Genomic DNA, 22,512 nt, shown 5'->3' with positions numbered 1-22,512 from the left:
TTACATACGATCTAGAATTTTACCAAATGGATGTAAAGATTGCATTATGAATGATGAACTAAAGGAAACCATCTACATAAAGCAACTTGATGGCTTCATAATTAAAGACCAAGAAAATAAAATATACAAATTAAATAAGTCTTTATATGGGTTAAAACAATCTTCAAGATAGTGGTAACATTTCATGATGCTATCCTACATATAAGATATGAAGTAAATAGATTCAACCATTGTATGTATGTCTTGAAGAGTGAAAGTAAATTCACAACACTCTCATTATATGTAGATGATATCCTAATAGCTAGAAATGATTTAGAAATGATTGATAAGACTAAGTCATGACTTTCTTTTCGGTTTGAGATAAAAGATATGGGTGAAATATCTTACGTCCTAGGCATAAAAATTACTAAAGATAGGAAATTAAAAATGTTGTGCTTGAGCCAAGAGAGATATATTGACCCGGTTCTCCAAAGATTTCAAATGAAAAATTGTAAACCATTATCTACTCCTGTTGAAAAGGGAGCAAAAGTTGTATAGGAATGATTGTTCAGTAGAAGGACAATAAAAACCTAACGTTCCCTTATGCACAAGCTATTGGTAGCTTGATATATGCAGTAAGATGGACAATAACAGATTTGAGTTATGCTGTAAGACTTGTTAGTAGATATCAAAGTAATCCTGACATAACTCATTGGAAAGCGATAAAAATAATTCTAAAGTACATTAAGGAAATAAAATATCTAAAATTGTGTTTTCAAGTAAATAAGCTTGAAGTTATAAGATATTCAGATGCAGATTTTACTGGGGATAAGAATAATAGTATGTCTACTTTATGATATATTTTCCTCTTTGGAGGGAAACCTGTTTATTGGTCTAGCAAGAAACAAGAGTGTGTAGCTAGGTACACATGAACAGCAGAATACATTATACGTACTACTGCATGTACTTTCGTCATCTGGATGAAACACTTCATAGATGACTTGAGCTGCAAATAATCGATGAATCGATCCAAATATTTTGTGATAATCAAGTTACAATTAAATTAATTCAAAATGGAGCAACTAGCTCCAAAAGAAGACATATAGAAGTCCAATATAGCTACATTCAAGATGTAGTTGAGATATGTGAAGTAATTATTGGTTACTTGCCCTCATCAGATATGATCGTTGATCCATTAACAAATGGTCTAAGTGTTAAACTAATGTCTAAGCACACTAGTTTAACGTGACTTAAAAATGTTTAAGTTAGTTAGTTTTCATGAGTAACAAATCTGTATTAGCATGAAAATCCTCATGATGAACATTTGTTATGAAAGGCATATCAACGAAAGTATGAGAAAAACCTAATGACAAGATATTTTCTTAAAGACCATACTCAAAAGTGGGAGTATGCATGTGACTTATTATTATGCTCAACAGTCATAGCCAAATGGGAGATGTTGACACGTATGGCCATGAGGTCTCACGTGATTTAGCTTACAATTGTGAGCTTGGAAGAATCCCATGTTTTATTATAAGAGTAATGATCCTATAAAACCCTCTCCCACCCATGTGTATATGACCCCAAAGGATCACCATTAAAGTTGGCACTGATCTCTTTAAAAGTTATCACATGGGTGTGAGACTTGACTTTTCTATAGATCCGTGCCAAATTTAATGGTGATCATTTGGGGTCCTACACACATCGATGGGAGAGGGCCATATATGATCATTTCTCTTATTATAATTATCCATAATTATATATATTCTCCAACATTCATATGGATGAGTTAGATGAATATCTTTGAGATCAAGAAAGATTTTTTCTTAGAGACTTGTTGGAGAAAGATGAACGTTAGCTATTCTTCTCCCTATAAAATGGGAAGCTAGAGAGAGGAAGATATAACAAGACAAAAAAAGGAGGAGTATAGATCTTCCTTTGTAAACAAATAGCTTTTCTTCTTTCTAGCTCTAAAAGGCAAAATGGGTTCCTAATCTAAAATCCAGACTCTACCATCACCAGCATCACAGCAACTTTCATCTCTGATATCAGGTCTGGTCTCATTCGCACCATCAATTTTTTTACTAACATAAAGGAAAGGAACATAAAACAAAAAGAATTAACTCTCACTCCGTATATTCCTTAAAAAATGGAATCCCAACATTGCAATGGAACCATCCAATTTTTGGATGGTATGATCTAGATGTTCAAAAACTCAGGATCCAAAATTTTCTTCTTTAAAAAATAATCATCTCAAAATCCAAGTTTTTTTTCTTTAAATGTAATCATCTAGTTTGAATTGGATTAATCCCAAAATTTTATATTAGAAAAAATATTCCAAGTGTTTTACCCGAGGGAGTTAATGTACAATATGTTTATAAAAAGACGCATTCGTTTTGAGTTTTTCCCCTTTTTTTCCTCTAAATTATTCTTTCAAGCCATAAACAGAGAAGGAATCGTAAATGGAATTTCATAGAAGTTTCAAGCTCTTGAATTAGTCGACTGGAATAAGTTATCATGTTGCTTAACTAAAACAATAATACAAAACCGATAGGAGCATATTGTACATCAACTCCCTCATTTAGAAGAACTAATAGGGAGGATTTTTGTTCAATATAAAACTTTGAGAATCATATAAGAGTCACGATTAGATTATTTTCAAAGATAGAACTTGACTTTGAGAATCATATAAGAGTCACGATTAGATTATTTTCAAAGATAGAACTTGACTTTGAGAATCAAATAAGAGCCACCAGCTAATTAGATTATTTTCAAAGATAAAGCTTGAATTTTGAGTTTGAGTTTGAGTTTGAATTTGTTAACATTTAGATCTCACTCTCCAAAAATTAGAAGGCCTATGTTCAATCTTGAGACATCACTTTTTTAAGACACTCTCCAAAAATTAGTCTGTCTTTACAATCTTGAGACATCACTTTCTTAAGAGTATATAGAAAGCAAACAGTAATTTGTTTTTCTATTTAAGTTAATCTATGGACCAAAGAGTTTACATGCTCAAAATATTAAATCCTAAAATAACTCCCATGTTGGATTTTGCCTGGGTAATCCAAATAAGTAAAACCTCACCTCATAATTCATCAAAAAGGAAAAAAAATTATATAAGATTTCAGCCTTGTGCTGATGAAATATGGTGCACCTAAAAAATCTTCCAACGGAAAGTATTTTGGCATAGGAGAACCCTCCAACTTACCATCTCATCCTTGAGAAGAATGGGCATAAAGAAAAAAAAGAATTTCAAGATAAAAAAACAATACATATTATAACAAGTTATCTAAACCATCTATTTTCAAGATTTTCAAATGATTCTTGACCTGTACTGTTTTTAAAATTTTAAATTTTATAACTAAAAAAAAAAGATTTAAAGCCATCGTAACAGCATCTCTAAGTAAAGTTTATAGGTGTTCCCTATTTCTACAGTATTAGGAGGCAACCTCATACAAACCTCACCCCAAAAAAACGGGCCTTAAACATTATGATTGTGAAAAGTTTTAGGAAATGGAACATTGGGCGAACTACCGAAAATTTTTAGGAAATGGAACATGGCGAACCACCTGAAGTCCTGCCAACGACTTCCCCTCTGGCCCTTTGGGACGAAGAATACGAGCCTCGAACCAGTGATGTAGTTTCAGATGTTGCAGAGATTACGGTTTTCGAAGGGGGCGATGAGGTTTTGGGCAAGAGGGTGTGGCAGGGTTCTTCGGTTGTTTCAGAGGTTAACCTTTCTTTTGCAGAAAGAGGTTTTTCCAGGGAGGAGGGCACATTTATCGTGTTGTGGTGATGTGGTTTCTGATATCCCAGACGTTGGGGTTTCAGAGGGGAGCGATGAGGTTTAGTAGAAGTGAAACTGTTCTTTGGCCGTTTCCAGAAGTTAATGTTTCAAAGAAATGTAAGGAAGTTGCATAAGGAGGGTTTTCAATGAGAAGGATACATTTGTTGCGAGGTTGGGGCCTGTTCCAGCCCTTGTGCACAAAGAACTACGGTTTTCAGAGTGTACTATTGTTGAGAGGTATGCTGGTTCTGGGTTTTGGTGTTCTCCACCTCTTTACCGACTCCCCTTGTGCACAAATAACTACCCTTTTCAGAGCCCTACTATTGTTGAGAGGTATGCTGGGTCTGGGTGTTGGTGTTCTCCACCTCTTTACCGACTCTGCAACGTTGCAAACTCGTATGCTGGGTCTGGGTTTTGGTGGTCTCCACCTCCTTACAGATTCTGCAACAACGCGTAGGCTGGGTCTGGGTTTTGGTGGTCTCCACCTCTTTACACACTCTGCAACAACAGAGTCGTTCTAGGGTTTACTACTGGTTCTGCTGTGGTTTGTCATTCGTTTTGCTGTGGCTCCTTTTTTGGATCTTTCCTCTATTTTTGGAAAAGGAAAAGCTTGAAAAGAGGGGACGTGGTGAGACTAATTAGGGGATGGTAATATGCTCAATGAAATAAGGAAGAAGAACAACATGTTGTCTGATAAGTGAATTGGGTAAATAGTTGGATATCAAATGTCTAGTTTTAGGGTTCATTTTGTTTCCCCCTTTTTTTCTCTGTACAGGAGGGGTGGGAATTTAGGAAATGGTATAGCTTTTCAAAGTTTACAGTTTGATGTTCATGTAAATTGTAATTTATCTTTTTTTTTTTGGGTTCTTTACAGGGGCTGGGAATTTGGGAAATGGTATAGGTTTTACTTTTTAGTATTTACGGTACAGGAGGGGTGGGAATTTAGGAAATGGTATAGCTTTTCAAAGTTTACAGTTTGATGTTCATGTAAATTGTAATTTATCTTTTTTTTTTTTTGGTTCTTTACAGGGGCTGGGAATTTGGGAAATGGCATAGGTTTTACTTTTTAGTATTCACGGTTTGATGTTAATGTAAATTGTAAGTATTTTCTTTTTTCTTTTCTTCTGTAAAGGGGTGGGAATTTAGGAATTGGTATAGGTTTTTGGGGTTTACATTGTGATGTTGATGTAAATTGAAATTATTTTCTATTTCAGTGGATGACCTCTAACGAAAGATTAGTCTTTCTTCTTCGTAATATTTTTATTTTTTGTTATGACTTCTTTCCTTTTGGATGGTGTCTCTACTTGTTTATGTCGCAATTTGATCAATGAACTTGCGTTGCAACAGCGTAATACTTGTAGTTGTGTAATAATGGTTCTTGGGACTCAATGTATTTTTTTCATCTTTAATGGTAATTTACTTCTTTCTCTTTCTATTTTTGTCAATTTTCTGTGTTATTTTATTTTAGTAAAACTTTTTTGTGAATAGGATGAATTTTAGACATTCATGACTCTCAAAGTAGTCAGGATAGGTTTTTGGGTGTATCAAATTTCATTCTGGAGTTGCTTTTTCTCTTTTCTCTTTTCTCTTTTGACAGTAGTTCAGTTTCAAGTTTTAACCCATATCAGTTCGTATTTCATTCTAAATGTGGATAAGTTGAGGAACTTGCTTTTGGGCCATCCAATCTGTTTGTTTCATCGTTTGAGAAGGTGTTTTCATTCTTGATTACAAATGTGGGTGGTGTTGATTGCTTATAGTTCTGAGCTTTGTTGATTACTGTTCAAAATAACTGTTAACAGGGTCTCCTTTAAAACAAGGGCAAGCTTTCTATGCTTCCCCTACAGTATAAAACTTATATACTTCCCCTTATCCAACCATCCATTTTGAATGGAGGGCTAAGATTGCCTCAATCACAATGTCATGTCTCTAAACTATTTTTTTTTTTAATTTTTTTTCATAAACTATTTTGACTCCAATTTTTGTACGTGCAATCCTCTATTAAACTCGCACTAGCAAAAAATATAAAAAAATATTTCCAATAAAATAAAATGACCAAAATACCCCTGAAAGTTTCAAAAGGTATTTTGGTCATTATATTTTATCAAAAAATTATTTTTAATATTTTTTATAGGTGCGCCCCGATGAGAAGATGGCACAAACCAAATTTCATATTCATACAATTTGTATAAAAACAATTAAAAATAAAATACTTTGAGACGTCGGTTCTAAGGTTCTAAGATCAAACGGTGAGTGGCTCTCTTGATCAAAATTGGACGACTGGATGGTAGGGGAAGCATAGATCTTCTATGCTTTAGGGGAAGTATAGAAACCTTTCCCTTAAAACAATGGCTTGGGTTGTGGGACTCACTAGGGTCCTGAGTGCAAGTCAGAAAACTTGGAGTCGGCCAAGTTGCTTTAAATGTTGGAGACTAGACAATATCAGATTGTTTATGCAAATGCTTGACTGTTTTAAATGTTACTTGGACCCTTTTTGTTCTTTTTCCTTTTTTTTGGATTTGGATTATGCTAGCAGCAAACATAGGGTGAATTGTCTCTTTGTTATCAGGAGTTATCTCCTGATGGGACCAGTAAAATATATGATCTACTTGTTTGTATCAAATGATTTATTCTATGCATTTTTAAGTAAGTTATGGTTTGGATAAAAACATTGGCTATTGTTGCTTGCTGGATCTCTGTTTTTGGCCTTCCAATGCACCATATCCAGGTGTAAAAGAGGAGAAAGTCCCGTTCTACAGATTTAAATGGTAGCTTGCTCGAGAGAGTCATGATTTTCTCTAAATGTTGCAAATGGTTTTGCAGAACGAATTGATTCTGCTAAGTTCAAAGGCGTTCTAGACTGCAGATCGGTCTCACAACATATGGCATTCTCTATCATGGGAGCTGCATTCTTTGGAGATGCATTCTTGGTTTGGTCCACTGCGAAGGTCTATGAGGAGGTGCATTCTTGGTTTGGTCCACTGCAAAGCTCTATGAGGAGATGCTTATGATGGTTGCCAATAATGCTTGCTTTTGGGCTTCTTATAAAGTTCCTCGTTTCTGGAAGAATTTTTGGAGATACCAGCAATTATGTACATAATTGAAGAGTTTAACTCAGGGTATTGTTCAAGAGTCAAGACAACACCACAAATTCTCAGGTTCATTTAATGAGTATCACATGAATGAACTATAACATCTGGATGTGTGGCGGATAGTAATCCTGAAGTGCTCTTTGCTATATAGATACAGTAGCAAGCATCTTATTCCCTGGAGAGTGAAATGACTGCGTTGATTTAAGTGAGGAAGCATGTGGAAATATCATGGGTATCATGTTTCATGGATGCCTGACTCCTGGAGGCTTAATAGGTAGCATATTTATCAGGCTTGTTATGCATCCAAAGATGCAGGAAATGGTAATTTGATATGTTTTGGTTGTGTTTTTTATGTAATTGAAGAATTCCAATGAGTTTCTAATGAGGGTTGCTGGGTTTTCTAATTTATTAGTTCATATAACTGTGGGAAGATTTTCTGAGTTATCATGAATTCATGATCTTTTTTTTCTAATAGAGAATTCTCGGAAGAAGTCTACTTTGTGTTTCCCACGTGGATTTTTGAGTTCTCTTCTGTGCGTATTATATTTGTTGCATATTATTTGGAACACTCCTGTGCTTATCTCATATTTCTTTTGACTAGAGATATTTCTCCAGCCAGACTTCATTCTTTGAGTATCTGCAATTTGTAAACCTTGCCAAAACTACTATGAAGGGGGTGGCCATGAGCCTTGAATCAGTCTCTCGTCTGGCCAATCTTTGGGACTGCAAAGCACAGCCCTTGCGTTCTTCTTATCTAGGACTGCTCCTGTGCATCGGTAAACCTCAAGCTAGGCAATGGTCTCACATTATGAACAAGTTCGACAAGCGCTTTGCAAGGTGGAAAGGCCGATTTCTCTCCCCAGCGGGGAGATTTACCCTTATCAAGGCAGCCCTTTTAAGCATCCCCATCTATCAAATGTCCATCTTCTTGATCCCGGCCTCAGTGGCTAGTCGCCTTGAACGACTAATGAGAAACTTTCTCTGGTGTGGCACCGAAGGTAGGAAATACCACCTTATAGCCTGGGATAAAGTTTGTACCCCAAAGTCTCAAGGGGGCCTGGGCATCCGTAGACTCAGAGATACCAATGCTGGCCTCATTGGCAAATGGTGGTGGAGATTCGCAGCCCAAAGTGACCATCTATGGCAAGAGGTGGTACGACATAAATACAGGTGCCTCCAAATGCTTGGCTCCCTAGCAGAAGGGCCCCTAGCAATGTCTTGAGTCTTTGGAAAGGATTCTTTTCATGTCTCAATTGCTTTTCTGCCAATATCCGCTTTCGACCGAGACCAGGGGACAAAATTGCCTTCTGGTTGGATACTTGGATTCGACATGCTCCCCTTAAGGATTCTTCCCGCCCTCTCTTCCGCTTGGCTCGCAATCCCCAATCCTTGGTCGCTGAGAATTTTGAACCCTCGGCCCTTGGGAGGGTATGGTCCCCAAACTTCAGAAGGCCCCCTAACGACCTTAACTGCGTACGTTTTTAGAGCTGCTGGCCCTACTCCACTCCTTTCTCCCTCATTTGGGCTTGGATAAGATAGTTTGGACCCCTGCCCCTTCAGGTGTTTTCTCCATCTATGTTTTCTACAATGCGCTCCTGAGGCCCACCCAGGTAGCTTCCACCCATCCAACTTCAGTGAGCAAAGTGTGATTCTCTCTTGTTCCCCCAAGAATACAGTTCTTCAATTGGGTCGCAATTCATGAAAGGGTCTTGACTGTAGACCAGCTACAAAGGAGGGGAATGCAAATTCCCAACTGGTGTATCATTGTGAGCTCGCCTTCCAACTTTGGGGCTCTATCCTTTGTCTTTTTGGGTGGTCTTGGGCCACTCCACAGTCTTATCCCCCAACTTTTCTCCTCCTGTATGTCCCCCCCTGTGGGCCAAATCAGGCATTCTCTTATGGAGAGCTGCTGTTGCTGCTGTCCTTGGCTCCTCTGGCTGGAAAGGAACCAACGAACCTTTAGTGGGGAGTATACATATACTGAAACTCTACTGGAAAAGGTGCAGTCGCTGCTTATCTTTTGGGCAACCAACCACAATGCTTTTAGACACCTCTTGCTCGCGGACTTCCACCAAAATTGGCAGGACTTACTCTTCCTTAAAGCCTTCCCAAATCCTTCAGGCGTCTCTTTGCCCCCTCCCCCCCCCCCTCCCCCGGTCAATGGACAAATTAAGTGTAACTTCGATGGCTGCTCCTGGGCAATCCCGGCCCACCGGGCATCGTGGGGACTTTTTGAGGCAGTATTGGCCAAACCTAATTCTCCTTTTCGCATTTCTTAGGCTTCATCGACTAAAATTAAGCAGAGCAAGCGGGCGCCCTTTTTGGTCTAAGATACTTTAATAGCGCATGGGGTAACTCTTTAATAATCGAAGGGGATGCTGCAAATGTCATCACTTGAGCCTCTAGATCTGCCCCGTGCCCTTGGTGGCTCGATCACATTTTTTACTGAAGTACGGACTTATATATTGTCTGGAGGCATTCCTGGAGGGAGGCAAACTCCATTGCGGATGCCCTCGCTAAAAAGGGAGCGAAGGGTTCCAATGCCCAGGGGACCCTTTTGATAGCCTCTTGAACTGTTTCAACGAGCCCACACCTCGGTTTGATCATTTCTTTAACACCTTTGTGGCCTTATGGTCTTTGTATAGCACTTGTATAGATTTTTTGTACCCGTAAGGATTTTTGCCATCAAGCACCTGACTTGTGGATGGTCAATTTTTTGTATACTCCTATTAAACATCAGTTAACTTTCTCAAAAAAAAAAAAGACTTGACTTTGAGTGATTTCTTGATATGATAAGTATTTTTGAATTTTTGGGTGAATGTGGTAAATTTTTTTTTTTTGAATATGTGAATATGGTGAATTTTGATACATCCATGTTTTCGCATACAATAAAAATGTTTTACTTTTATTGCTCTGGCTTTCATGGGTTGTACATCTAGTCTACATCTATATGAAGAAATCTGTCTGCTGCTTGTGTTTTTTATTTCTCTTGATTCTCATGTGATTTCTTTCTCCTTTTTTTTTGCTCTTTTGTTTGTATCTGAGATGGCTTCTTTCAAAAATATTAATTTGATGTTTGGATTCGGTTTTACAAGAGACTTATTATATTGATGTTTTGTGTCTACAAACCAAAATGCATGGGGATGAATAGGTGTTTGATTTTCTACTTTTGGTGTCAGTAATTTCCCTTGGTGGCACATTTGTCTTTGGAAACACCTTGTATTTACTTGTAGTAAACGTTACATTGTAGTATATGACATGATTTAAGTCATAACTTGAGGATGTCATCCACAGAGTGCATGGCTGGCTTTCCTATGGATGGGGGCCGACTCTAGATGGATGGTGGTCTTCTGCCCATTTTTTTCTTGGATAGAAGTTAACTGTATTTCATTAAGAAGAGTCAGTACATAGATTTTAAAACCGAGGTGCCTAAGCAGTGGGACACCTCGGAATCTGTTGTCAGCCTACCCTATTCAAAAAATAAGAGTACAGCCCGCCCTAGATGATACAAGATATACAATAATTTTACAAAAAATAGGGTTATAAGTTGCCCCTTTGTACAATAAATAATGTGATAAAATACAAAAAGAATGTGGCTCGAAGCTGTTGTTTCTTTATCTTTCTGTGTCTTCAGTGTGAGTTCTGGCCTTGTCCTTTGCAAGGAGGTCAGCCAAGTCGTTTGACGTCCTCAAGGTTTGCGTCCATATCCCTGCAAATGTCGGCGATCTCATCAAAAAAGGGAGCAAGATACCAAGGAGGGGAGGAGCCCTTTGATGCCCAAGAAATAATGCTTCTAGCATCCCCTTCCACAATAAGATTTTACCCTCAGGACGAATTGAAGCTTTTCAAATCCAAGAGAAGGGCCAATGCCTCAGCATGCTGAGAGTCTTGAATGCTCAGGTATTCGGAGTACATAAACAGAATTGCCCTAGAGTGGTCCCTGAACACTCCTCCCGCTTCAGCATGACCTGGGTTTTCGAGGGAGCACCCGCCGAAATTGAGTTTAATGGTGCCACGGGTGGGGGGTTGACACGCATGGGTTCTTTGGGCCTTGCGAGGGTGGTGGAGCATAATATTTCCCCAGTCGTGGAGAAAAGAACTAGCAGGGAGACCTGCAAAGATACAGTGATTAGAAGCCAAAACAGTTACTAAGGATGTAACTTTATGGAATAAGGCTGAACCTTCCAAGCTATTCCTTGGAAAATCCTAGAGTTCCTCTCATTCCAGAGTGTCCAAATAATAGCTGCCACTGCGGCTTTCCAAATTGTTCTCCCTGCCTTAGGCTAGTGAAGGACGGGGTAAAGAGATAACAGTTCCTTGATTGTCGCTAACATGACCCATTGGACACCACATAGTTGCAACATTTGCCCCCAAAGGCCGTTGGCCAAGTAGCAGTGGAGAAAGAGATGTGGGTTTGTTTCTTCTTCGCAAAAACAAAGGACACATCTGTTGGGGATTGGGATGCCTCTTTTTTGGTGTTGATCCACCGTAAGGGCCCTTTGAGTTCCTGCTATCCAATTAAAGCACTTCACTTTTGGGGGTGCGATAGTACTCCATACCTTTGATAACACCGAAGGAGGGTTGAGAGGGAAGGTGGGTGGTTGTAAAAGTCTTTTGTAAAAGGATGCCACTATGAAAGTCCCGGCTGGAGTGAGAGACCACACCAACCGATCCCTCCCATGGGTGGGAATGTAAGAGTTTTGGAGAGTAGAGGAAAGAGAAAGGAATTGTGAGATTTCCTCATCTGAGAGATTTCTTCTAAAAGGTTCCACTCCCTTCGGTTTCCCACTACTGTCATTGCTTTGGCAACTGTAACTTCTGTGTTGGAGGCTATGGAATAACGGGAAAGGTATAGTTCCTTAAAGAGGGATTTCTTCTAAAAGAAGGGTTCCACTCCAATGGGTGGTCTTCTGCCCATTGAACAACATATTCAGATTTAATTCTCTCTCGCATTGCTGGCAAGGGCGTCTGAATATTTTATCAAAAGGAATATTGTATCATGAATCTATGGGTAGAGAATCAAGGCTCAATAGTCAATCTCATGCTAGCAGGTTCTTTTGGGGGGATTTTGTATGGGTTGAGAAAATTGAGGCAGAATGCTCTTGAAGTGTTGGTTTTGTCGTGGCTTTCATATCTTTTCAGCATTATATACTCTTCTAATGAACAACTGTTTATGGTCTTAGTGTGGTTGTGCCTTAAGATAGTTAACAATGAGACCCCTAAATGTTCTGATGATGACAAATTTGGAGGATGCATTCATGCATCCCTATGACATCAACTATCATGGAATTCAGGATTTGAGGCATTTTTATCTTGCAGTTCATTTGAATAAATTTACCCCCACTACAACTTGGTAGAGATCACCCTTTTTAGCCACCTATGGGGCATAGAATACTATTAAACCGGATTTTACTCCTTGTATCTCAGTTAGGTTATTTTATCTCAGTTAGGTTCTTTTGAGGATTTTTGGATGCAATAGAGTATGTGGGCATGGGAGATATCTGCCGACTCGCTTGTATTAATTATTAACAATTTTTGATGTAATTCCAGAGTTGCACTCATGGAAACTTATATCTGAATTGAGTGACAGACATCGAGTATGGCTTCACAACTCTGTCCATTCTTTGGACCTGCACTTCTCTATGAGGTATATTGGCCTGGGCAAGTGGGCTGCAGCCATTGAAGGTGGTGCTCGTTTTGGATTGACCTTGTGCTATTGCTTTTCATTTTTAACTGGATGGCTATGTTATGTCAGTCTCTTGCAGCTTGTATTGGTGTGGTCACTGGAAGGAATCTTGCTCAGGTGCTTGTTTTTGTCTTAACTGTTATGTTTTTCTGGTTTCTTCAGCAATAGTTAGGTCAAAACATATCCTTATGCCTTCCTAGACAATTCAGATAGGGTTAAAACAATTTCCTACATATTAAACTGGATGACTTTTGCATTACAAGCTAGAGAACAAGTTTAGATCTCCTGTTCAATTTATTTGATTCTATTCTAAATCGCTTCGTTTACAGAAATTTGTAGTGATGTTTTTTAATGCTTCCACTGGGAAGTTGTTAGTTCTACTTATGATGGTACCATTAATTAGTTTTTCCAACTGTAATAATGCATGTGTATGGCTCGGCAACTCCAATTTATTTTGGAACTGCACCTGGCTTTCATGACTCGAACTTTAGTACAGTGGTTGGAGTTTATGACATGGCTCTGATGACTCAAACTTCTGTACAGTTATTTTTCCAACAGTACCATGATGAGTTTATAACCTGGTTCGTGTTATTAGGGACTAGGAGGAAGCAGGTCATGTCAGTCACAAGCTTGGATAGATGAGGAGAGTTGTGTTAGGTAGTCCAACCAGCATAAAACTTTGCCACTTCGTTTTTGTATAGCCGACCCCAAATACTTGGGATAAGGCTCGGATGATGATATGCCCTATGAGAACATGGCTTGTTCTTTAGAAATTTATTTTCGAAGCTATATCTGACATTGTGCCTATTCTAATCCTTCTTTTTTTCACCTTGACATGGATTATGCATTTTCATCATTTACATTGAGCACTGGTTGTCGGATCAGGTGTTAGGGCTACAGACCTTGACCTTTCTTTCTTTCTCTCTCTGTTATTTTTTTGGTTAGGGCTATACTGAGGGAAATAGATGAAACCAAATAAGTAGTCTTTTTCGAGGGAAAAAAAATGGCTACTAATTTAGAAATTGGTGTTTTCATCAATTAATATTCTCAATGTTTAGTGTTTCTCATCGCATTTGCAATTTTTTTTTTTTTTTTTGAGAATGCATCACATTTGAAATATTGAGACTACAACCATTTAATGGTAGGCTATACTTTCCGAAATGGTATCTCAAGGGACTAAGAAGCATTCCAAGACACTGGAACATATGTCAACAAGTACGTCAATTTAGATTGGAAAACTTATATCATCATCATCATCTTCAAACCTTTTTCCCAACTAATAGGGGTTGGCTACACGAATCCTGGTCCGTCGTTCTGCTCTATTAAGGTCATACCCTCAGTGAGGCCATAAGTCCCCATACATTTTCTCACAACTTCTAACCATGTCCTTTTAGGCTTACCCCTTGCCCTGTTTGGGCCTTCCACTTGAATTGACTTGTATCTCTTAACAGCTGTACTGGGTCTGCGCCACACATGACCAGGCCACTTAAGTCTACTGTCTCTCATTTGATCGCCTATTGGTGCCGCACCTAAATTCTCCCGAATGTGTTCATTTCGGATTCTATCGCTTCTTGTCTTGCCATTCATGCATCTCAACATCCTCATCTCAGCTGGACTCATTTTATGGGTATGTTGTTTCTTAACCGCCAACATTCTGCTCCATTATTTAAAACTGTTTTCACAACTGTCCTACAGAACTTGTCCTTCAGCTTCATTGGTATGCGGCAATCACATAAAACTCCAGGTTGCACATCTCAACGTTGCCATCTAGCTCTAATTTGATGTGCAACATCTTCCTCAATCTCTCAAATTTTCTGGATTATCAACCCAAAATATTGAAAGTGTGCTCTTTTTGGTATTTTTTGGCCATCAATTTTAATTACTTCCTTGTCTCTACTCCTATTATTACTAAACTTGCATTCCATATACTTTGTCTTAGTCTAGTTAATTTTAAAACCTTTAGATTCTAGAGCATCCCTCCAAAGTTCTAACTTTGTGTTGACGTCGTTTCAGGTCTCAATGATCAAAACTATGCCATCCGTGAACAACATGCACCTAGGTACCTCATCTTGTAGGTTCCTAGTTAAGTCGTTCGTAAGTAAGACAAAGAAGTATGAGCTCAATGACCCCTAATATAGATGTATTGTCACTGAGGACTCACTCGTCTCTACGCTAGTTGTTTGTACACTAGTTAGTGCTCCCTTGTATATATCTCTTGATTAGAAAACTAATATAAGATTTTTAAATTGGATTCCTGCTGCCTTGAGAACGCCAGAACCCGAGCTTATTGAGCATGCTGGATTGGACTCTGCTGTTTACATTTGGATTTATCATGTGGTTTGAAGTTGTTTGTCGTGATTATACTTCTTGCCTTGTCTGTCTTAGCGCCTGTTAATTGGACTGAAGGTACATTGGAGCACCACTCACGTAATTTAACATTCAGCAAAATTGACAAAACTCTATATTTCCAACATTGCTTATGGATAAAAACGGTCTTGGACTCACATGACAATGTCATATGTTTTTACATTTTATGCTCTTTATAAAGAATATGAGACTGTAGCATCAATGAGGTTGCACTTTCTTGCATCAGAAGGTCTCCCATCCAGATCAATTTACAGTGCTTGTAAGAAATGTTCCTCCGGATCCTGACGAATCTGGTAGTGAGCTTGTGGAGCATTCAATCATCCTGATCACTACTGAACCCATCAGGTTGCATAAAATGCAAATAAACTTTGCTAAAACTAGTGCAGAAAAAGACGCATTTACAGAGTTGGCTTGACTATATTCAAAGCAAATATTCCAGAAATACGAGCAGGTGACCTACTATAAAGAGAGGTTTTTTAGGGCTTTGGGGAGAGAGGGTGGATTCTATCTACTTCTGAAATCGATAAGTTGTCCAAGGAATAAGAAATTGAGCAGGAGAGGGTTATAAGTGATCCTAAGGAATCCAAGATTATGGCTAACAGAGTGGGCTCCAGAGCCTCATTTGGATTCTCGACTTCTGAGATCGATAAGTTTTCAAAGGAATAAGAAATTAAGTAGGAGAGGGCTATAAGTGATGCTAAGGAATCAAGATTATGGCTAACAGAGTGGGCTCCAGAGCCTCATTTGTATTCTCAACTTCTGAGATCGATAAGTTGTTGAAGGAATAAGAAATTGAGCTGGAGAGGGTTATATATGATCCTAAGGAATCCAAAATTATGCTTAACAAAGTGGGCTCCAGAGCCTCATTTGCATTCTAGTGCATATACTCCATTTCTAATTTTTAAAGAGAAATAGAGGTAGATTACTGGGAATTTCAAGTGGAATTTGTGTGTGTGAGAGAGAGAGAGAGAGAGAGAGAGAGAGGGGTAATTGAATGTTGAGCAGGAGAAAGATCAAATATAGCAAAATAAGCAAATAGGCTAGAAGTAGTTTGGGAGAGAGAGAGATGAAGTGATTTCTTGTTGGTTGATTTATTGCTGTATGATTACGTGGGTTAATTTCTTGCTGTATGATTACCTGGGTCATTTATTCTTATTCTCCTTGATGAGATACTGTATACAAAACATCTTGAACTAGCATACTTTATTTGCCTCACCCTTGTTGAATCCAGGGCCATCAGAAATTAGAATGTTGTACATGAAACATATCTAAAAGGAGCTAGACCTTGCTCCCAGTGATAGGCGCACTCTCTCAACTCTTGTTTGTTCGAGGGACACTACCTTCTGATCTACTTCCCGTGGTTACATTGGGATAAAATAACATGTGTTCTCTCTTTTTACATTAGAATTTTTCCATGAGCATAGGGTTGTGACAGTTTTGCCTTTCATATGGAATTCATTGAATATGTGGACTCGCAATACAAAAGTGGAATTGAAAGCGGTTTCTATTGGTACGATTCCGAGGTCCTTATCCACTGATCAATCCTTTTACCTGCCTAATAAAAAGGACAAAGCCAAACATGAAGAAAAATTTGAAGTTGCCGCTATATTGGCTGCAGTCGGTACTAGTCTTGGTGTGGTCTATACAGTTTTAGTAGCTTGTGCTCTTTTCACACTTTCTTGTGGGAGGTGTGCCTATTTGGAAGATGATTGCCACCTTTTCCTGTGAATTTAGGATCTGACCCTGCTGCTGATGTGTGCGTGGCTGTTGGATGGTGTTAACCATATAGATGGACAAAATAACTTCAAATTGGAGTTGTAAAGGTCATTGTAGTAGTAGTTATTTGGACATATCATGAATTGGAAAAAAAAAAAAAAGAAAAATTTTGAATCATAAAGACTTGCAATTTCCCAACGCAATTGTGTAATATGAAGAATACTATTGTGGGATCAAGTTGTCTTGAATCTGGCAAGTGAAACTTTTAAGGCTTCAGAAGTATATGTAACTATGGACCCAAAATCTTGGAATATATTTGCATGAATTTGAAACAAAAGGCATACTTCAACATTAGTTCAAAAGTTGGAGAACTCCTGATATATTTTGGTTGAGAAATGGGGGATCTATATTTTTGTCAATTATATGCCATCGTTCTTGTCCACCAGGAAAAGCCTGTCATTATCCCTGATCACCTCAATGCAATCTATTTCAGCACCCTCTTCATTTGTTATAATCATATTTGAGGCATTGAGTCCAAACTTCTTTCCTGCAAAGAGTATTATGAAAAATGCGAAGCAATTGTATATGTTTGGTATCATGAATGTTTGTTAACGACTTACCTGCAATGTTCTTGAGACCTGCCAATGTGCTAGGAAGAGGAACCAGCTTTCCTGATTCCGAGCAGATTTCCCTTTCCCAAGGATGACCTTTATAAATGGAAACTCTAGGCAAGAACCCATTTCTTCCTATAATCAAATGTTCCCTTCTTGTTGGTCTTTCAGAAGGCTCTTCAAACACTGTAATCCGATGATCCAAACCTTGACTCTGTAACATTTCTTCCAAAACCGAACATGGCAATTGTTCAGGATCTTCTGCTACCATCTCTCTAACTGTTTGTCCCTTTAAGTCAGTCTTATTGATGTCAGCTCCGTTTGTGACCAAGAAGCTGACCATGTCTATATGTTTCTCAGTTATGGCAATGTGGAGGGGGGTTGACCCACACCTACTTGTTGAATTGATACTTATCCCTTGTTTAAGCAATTCCTGCAGCACAATGAGATTGTTTCTCTTTGCTGCCAAGCATAGGAGATCACCACCACAATCGGGATTTGTGATAGAGGCATAGTTGTATAAAAGCCTGAATATGGAGTGGTTTTTGGAGGATATTGCTTCCCATAATGGTGTATTACCACTATCATCTGCAATTTTTGAGAAAAATATTAGGATTTGCAGAAAGATTAAGAAATTTACGTGAATATTGATGAGGTTTCAGTACCTGATGTATTAACATTGCACCCATATCGGAGCAGAACATGGACACATTCATCATAACCTTTTGCAGCTGCTATATGCTGGTATGGAGAAGCATAGCTTAGTGAGGGAATAAACTTGATCACAAGAGGATTAAACTACTCAAGAGATGACATTTACATCTTTCATTTCAGTAATTTCTGCCATAACCTTGGTATTCTTTGTTTGCTAGAATTTGCCAAAAACTTGTGATGCTGTTTAGATAACATAGGTTTCTTGGCAATACAGGAAAACCCTGCATTAGCATTGAAAATATCAGGAGCTTAACTAAGACCTGCTGGTATTAAGGTCCATAAAAGGATCCTGTGTAGATTAGTCGAAGATAAGTTTTATGGTCTTTGGGACTTTTAACTTCTGGCAGCTCTTCCATCCTAGAGATTGTACTTTATTTGATTAGGTATTTGATAGGATGAGATGTATCAACATTTGAATAAAGATGTCTCAAGTGCATTTAAATTACAGTGAATTTCATTGTCTCCATTTTCTCAGTTGAGATGCTCTGGCTGATTGTGATAATGCTACGCAAGATATCCAGGTTCAAAAGGACTAGAAACATACCAGTGGAGTTCTTCCTCTGGAGTCCTCAGTATCAGGATCCATTCCTGTTATCAAAAGTTCTGCAAGAAGATCACTGTTACCTGTAGCAGCCACTGAACACATATCATTGGAACTCTCCAAGTCCGCATTTCGTTCAACTTTCTCTACTGTTTCACCAAAGTTTGAAACCTCAAGCTCTCCCAGATGCTACACATAGAGACACAAAAGAATCACTACTATTCATAAAAGAGTTTTAAGTAATCACATTTTGGGATCATTTGTTTTTCCTTTATTTTTATCTGAAACAGTTTTTTACAAGTTGCCCATGTTGTAAACATTTGGTTATATGGTATCAATTTGAGAAAGACATCAGCGACCACTGCTGGAATAAGTCAAGTGTGGTTGTGTGACTATTTGTTGGGAAGTTATGAATCCCTCTTCAATGCAATACCTGAAGGAAGTTTCTTAGTATGGTTATGTTGTCCTCGTGTTTTGCTTGCATGGCCTCCAATAACACCCGTCTATTTAGTCTCAGAAGCTGGGACAATGCCTTGGTTCTATATGTGAAACTTTGAGGCCTATTGCAAAGTGCAGCAATTTCTCCAAACACGTCACCTATAGATAAATTTCCTAACACTTGTTCCTTCTCCTCCTTGCAAATTATGGTCTCTACTTCTCCTGATACCAAGATATATATGTCGTTAGCTGCTTCATTTTGCATGATTATGTCCTCTCCTGGTGGGAAATACTCTGCTTTCATCTCTGTAACCTGGCAACAAATTTAGAAGCCAAAAAGGTCCAATCATTTATGCATGGGATAAAGCCCTAATTGGAGATCCCTTGTTTAAAACTGGCGGAAAATTTACGCAAAATTTGATGGGGATAGACCTCATCAAGTATATAGTTGTCTGTTTAAAGGATCTGCGCATACACAATTATGCATCTATACGTGTTTTAATGTATGTTCCGCGCCTTTGTTTTCATTAGTTTTCATCAAAATCATGAAGCCTGAATTCTTGGGTTTAGAAGAACCACAAACATAAGCCAATGGTTCCTGATTAAATTGTTGGCAACTTCAAATGAGATTGACCCTATCAAGAAACGGAGTTTGGTTGTGTTTAAATTTGAGTGTTTAAATTTGCATACATACACATGTTTTCATGTATGTCTATGTCAATGTTCTATATTTGGCTTGGGCCTCGGACTTGGCCTTTGGTCTGAGCCGAGTTTACTTGGCCGAGTCCTGCACGAGCACAAAACAGGCCCAAAACTCCAAACAAAAATGTAAATATTGTTAAATAATTACAAATCAGCAAAAACTAAATAAGTGATATAAATCATCAAAACTCTATAAAAGCAAATAAAAAAATTAGCGTATAGAGTGTAAAATAAGAAACATTCGCAAATCATCATGAAAAACATAAAATCAAATAGAAACATATTTCTGTCATTTATTAGTTATTATTTAACAAAAGATTGAATTTTTCTTTAGCAACGTTTAAGAAGGCCAGGGTTCTGAGGCCAAGTTACTTTGCCTCATTCAAGTTTTCGAAACCCTGGTCTATGTCTTTGGATATGTATGTATTGTGCCCTTTATTCCATTGAAAATTTGATTGAGAAAGTGTTGGAACTTTATATATTTTACCCTTATCTGAGAATATAAACTAACTGAATTCAGCCAAAAGTTTTTGTCCACAAGGCTGGAATTTTTGAAAGATTGCAGGGATACTTACTAGGATCAAGAGTAGCTCAGATGAAACACCCTTGAAGAGATACACTGGCTCAACGATTGGGAGGAATAAATGCCGACAAATGCTTTTACATATGGACTTGGGCAACTGCTCCATCAATTGCTGCTGGTTCAAACTCTCTGTTCTGTATTTGAGACACATATAGGTCAGTATTTGCCCTTTCAGTTTGGGTGGCAAATGGTTCCTGCATACAAAGTTCGAGGCTGCTTTTATGCTGTTTCTCTGCAAAAAACAAAAAGTTACCAAGTTTCGAAGAAGTCCAATTAGCTACTTTAACATATAACACAGAACCCAAGAGTTTTTGTGGCTCACAAATTCCATTGTTCGACGAGTCCCTTCGACGATCAGATTGGTCATGTTTCCTATTATGTAGGCTGTGAGGCCAAGATTAAGGAGCATATAAAAGATTATGAAGATCATCTCTATTGTGTTGACTGCATGGAGATCACCATAACCAACAGTGGTCATGGTTGTGATAGACCAGTAAATGGAGGATATGTATCTAACCCATAGGCCTGAGTCTTTGAAGTTTGGATTCCCAGAGCCTATCCATGTCCTTCCCTCTTGTGGGTATTTGTCTGCTAGGAAATAATAGAAGCACCCTGCCAAATGAACTAATAACAAGGTGACCTGCAACAAAAATTTCAATCTCTTATTTCCATTTAGCCATTTCCTCACCTCCATTTTTGGCCAACCAAAAGCTTATTATAGGAACAATCACTTACAGAGAGGAGCCTAGTGCATCTTATCCAGAAATAGCTGAACCTGATATCCTTTTCAATCCTGGAACACCACAAAAGTAGGCATGGAAACTTTATTTCATTTTTTCTCATTTTTTAAGCCAAGTTACTGTTTCTTTTGTCCTCTTCAGTAACCTCCATTACCTTGTGAAAAATTGCTTGACCCTCAACAAGCGCCAAAGCCTCAGCATACCAAGAAAGCTGCATGAAAGGCCACACCTATATTCTCCAGTGAATAGTTTTGTGAGAGCCCCAAACGGGATTGTAGAAACCAAGTCCATTATGAACCATGTAGAGATATATCTGAGAATCACAAACCAAGAAAGCGAGTCCCAAACCAGGTGAAACAGCACTCAAATTCCAGCAAAAATAAAAGCTTTGGTTCTTTGGGTTTTTAAAGTTCAAACCTAACTGCAATTTTTCTTCGATTATGAACCAAAATCTGGGTCTTGGGGTCTATGTAAGCCAGGAAAAATGTGAGAGCTATATCCATTGCAAAGAAGAGATTCACTATGTTGTCAGCAATGAAGAGCTCTCCCTTTGGTGTGGAGTTAATGAAGGCGATCTCGAATGGATACGTCCATGCTGAATATGCCACCAAAAGCACCATGAATGTCTCCCAACACCTGAAAACATGGAAGATGGAGAGAGAACAGAACACCGACAACCTGTTAAACTTGACTCTTTTGATAGAGAATGTATATCTTTTACATCTTTAATATATAGGCATTGCCTATCAACAAAATAATAATAATAAAAATGAGCCTGCAAGAAGTCAGTTATTTTTTAGCTTGTTTTTCTTTCAACCTGTATCCTGAGTCTAATGGGGAGATCATACTCCCTTTCGAATTGATTGGTGTCTGGCCACAATCAGAACTAGAAGCGCCCAGTGGTGGTAGCAAGAATTTTGAGAGGTTGCGCAGGTCGGTTACTGTAGATTTGTTGCCATCATCCATGACTGAACCATGCATGTTTTGATGGTAAATGTTTGATCTGAAGCTTGAGGTGTGATCTGAATTCTCTTTCCCAATTTTTTTAGACTGTTTTGGTGCAGGTTTTATGAGATCCATAGCCATTTTTAACATCTCTTTGAAGCCATTGTAAGCGATACCACTTTTCACTCTTGGGAAGGTGAGGATTCAGTGTCTGGATAAAATTACAGAGATGAACATGGAGCAATACACAAGTGATTTCATCCGTGGAAATGTCTGTAACTGTAATGACAGAGAGAGTGGAGTCTTTGGTTTTGTGAGGACTGAGGAGAATGGCATCTTTATTATCCATGGATTTTTGTTGTTTTAAGTGGGTTCGCTTTCATGGTTTATTTTGGCTGGGCTTGTGACTTGACTCGAGGGAAGCATCATTCTTTTGGGCCATGATATTTGCATGTTTTATGATTTTGAGTCTCTTTGATGGTACCTTTTGTTTCTTGAATGCATCGTTGGCTCTTCTAATATCAGATTACATTTTGCTCTTTAATTTTCCTCCCTGTTGAAATTGAAAGACTCTTTCTCTTGTAAAAAATATGAGATTTTTATTCTAAGGTTTT

At 38.3% G+C, this 22,512-nt stretch overlaps 1 protein-coding gene, 2 long non-coding RNA genes and 1 pseudogene across 8 annotated transcripts; 2 read left to right on the top strand and 2 right to left on the bottom strand.

Annotated features, from left to right (window-relative positions):
- The first annotated feature begins 3,484 nt into the window (after positions 1–3,484).
- LOC148779857 (uncharacterized) lies at positions 3,485–9,618 on the top strand. The gene is made up of 3 exons (XR_016044196.1): positions 3,485–4,003; positions 6,587–7,176; positions 7,457–9,618. It is a non-coding gene; the product is annotated as an uncharacterized LOC148779857 (long non-coding RNA).
- Positions 9,619–10,358: 740 nt separating this feature from the next.
- On the bottom strand, positions 10,359–10,769 carry LOC148779856 (uncharacterized). Its single transcript, XR_016044197.1, has 2 exons — positions 10,679–10,769; positions 10,359–10,564 (listed from the first exon to the last, which is right to left on the bottom strand). It is a non-coding gene; the product is annotated as an uncharacterized LOC148779856 (long non-coding RNA).
- Positions 10,770–12,454: 1,685 nt separating this feature from the next.
- Positions 12,455–15,666, top strand: LOC148779855 (hyperosmolality-gated Ca2+ permeable channel 1.2-like; annotated as a pseudogene).
- Positions 15,667–16,087: 421 nt separating this feature from the next.
- On the bottom strand, positions 16,088–22,175 carry KT2/3 (potassium transport 2/3). 6 transcript variants are annotated; one of them, XR_016044194.1, is made up of 12 exons: positions 21,771–22,175; positions 21,371–21,589; positions 21,108–21,266; positions 20,949–21,006; positions 20,536–20,853; positions 20,206–20,445; positions 18,924–19,241; positions 18,494–18,679; positions 18,086–18,170; positions 17,901–17,976; positions 17,245–17,823; positions 16,335–16,672 (listed from the first exon to the last, which is right to left on the bottom strand). XR_016044194.1 is itself a non-coding variant. In XM_088851633.1 (11 exons), exons 1-11 carry the CDS (start codon positions 22,046–22,048, stop codon positions 16,578–16,580), a joined length of 2,526 nt encoding a protein of 841 aa, XP_088707759.1. In that variant the 5' UTR covers positions 22,049–22,175; the 3' UTR covers positions 16,088–16,577. The 6 variants fall into 6 exon arrangements, 3 of the variants coding, with proteins under 3 accessions (XP_088707759.1, XP_006859218.2, XP_020532176.1); XR_016044195.1 differs by lacking the exon at positions 16,335–16,672 and adding an exon at positions 16,917–17,171 and having other exon boundaries at positions 18,056–18,170; XR_016044193.1 differs by lacking the exon at positions 16,335–16,672 and adding an exon at positions 16,917–17,171.
- Between the last annotated feature and the right edge of the window lie 337 nt (positions 22,176–22,512).

Source organism: Amborella trichopoda, chromosome 11 (assembly GCF_054954075.1).
Source record: "Amborella trichopoda isolate Santa Cruz 75 chromosome 11, AtrichopodaSantaCruz75HAP2 v2.0, whole genome shotgun sequence".
NCBI lineage: Eukaryota > Viridiplantae > Streptophyta > Magnoliopsida > Amborellales > Amborellaceae > Amborella > Amborella trichopoda.
The sequence above is the reverse complement of the archived record's forward strand: the minus strand, read 5'-3'. Positions and strand labels throughout refer to the sequence as shown.

Coding starts and splice junctions, on each gene's coding strand:
- KT2/3 (XM_006859156.4), bottom strand. CDS start 22,048: ATGTTAAAAATGGCTATGGATCTCATAAAACCTGCACCAAAACAGTCT. Junction 21,267..21,370: donor CGAAGAAAAATTGCAGTTAG/GTTTGAACTTTA, acceptor TGTGATTCTCAG/ATATATCTCTACATGGTTCA. Junction 19,242..20,205: donor CTGAGCTACTCTTGATCCTA/GTAAGTATCCCT, acceptor ATTTGTTGCCAG/GTTACAGAGATGAAAGCAGA.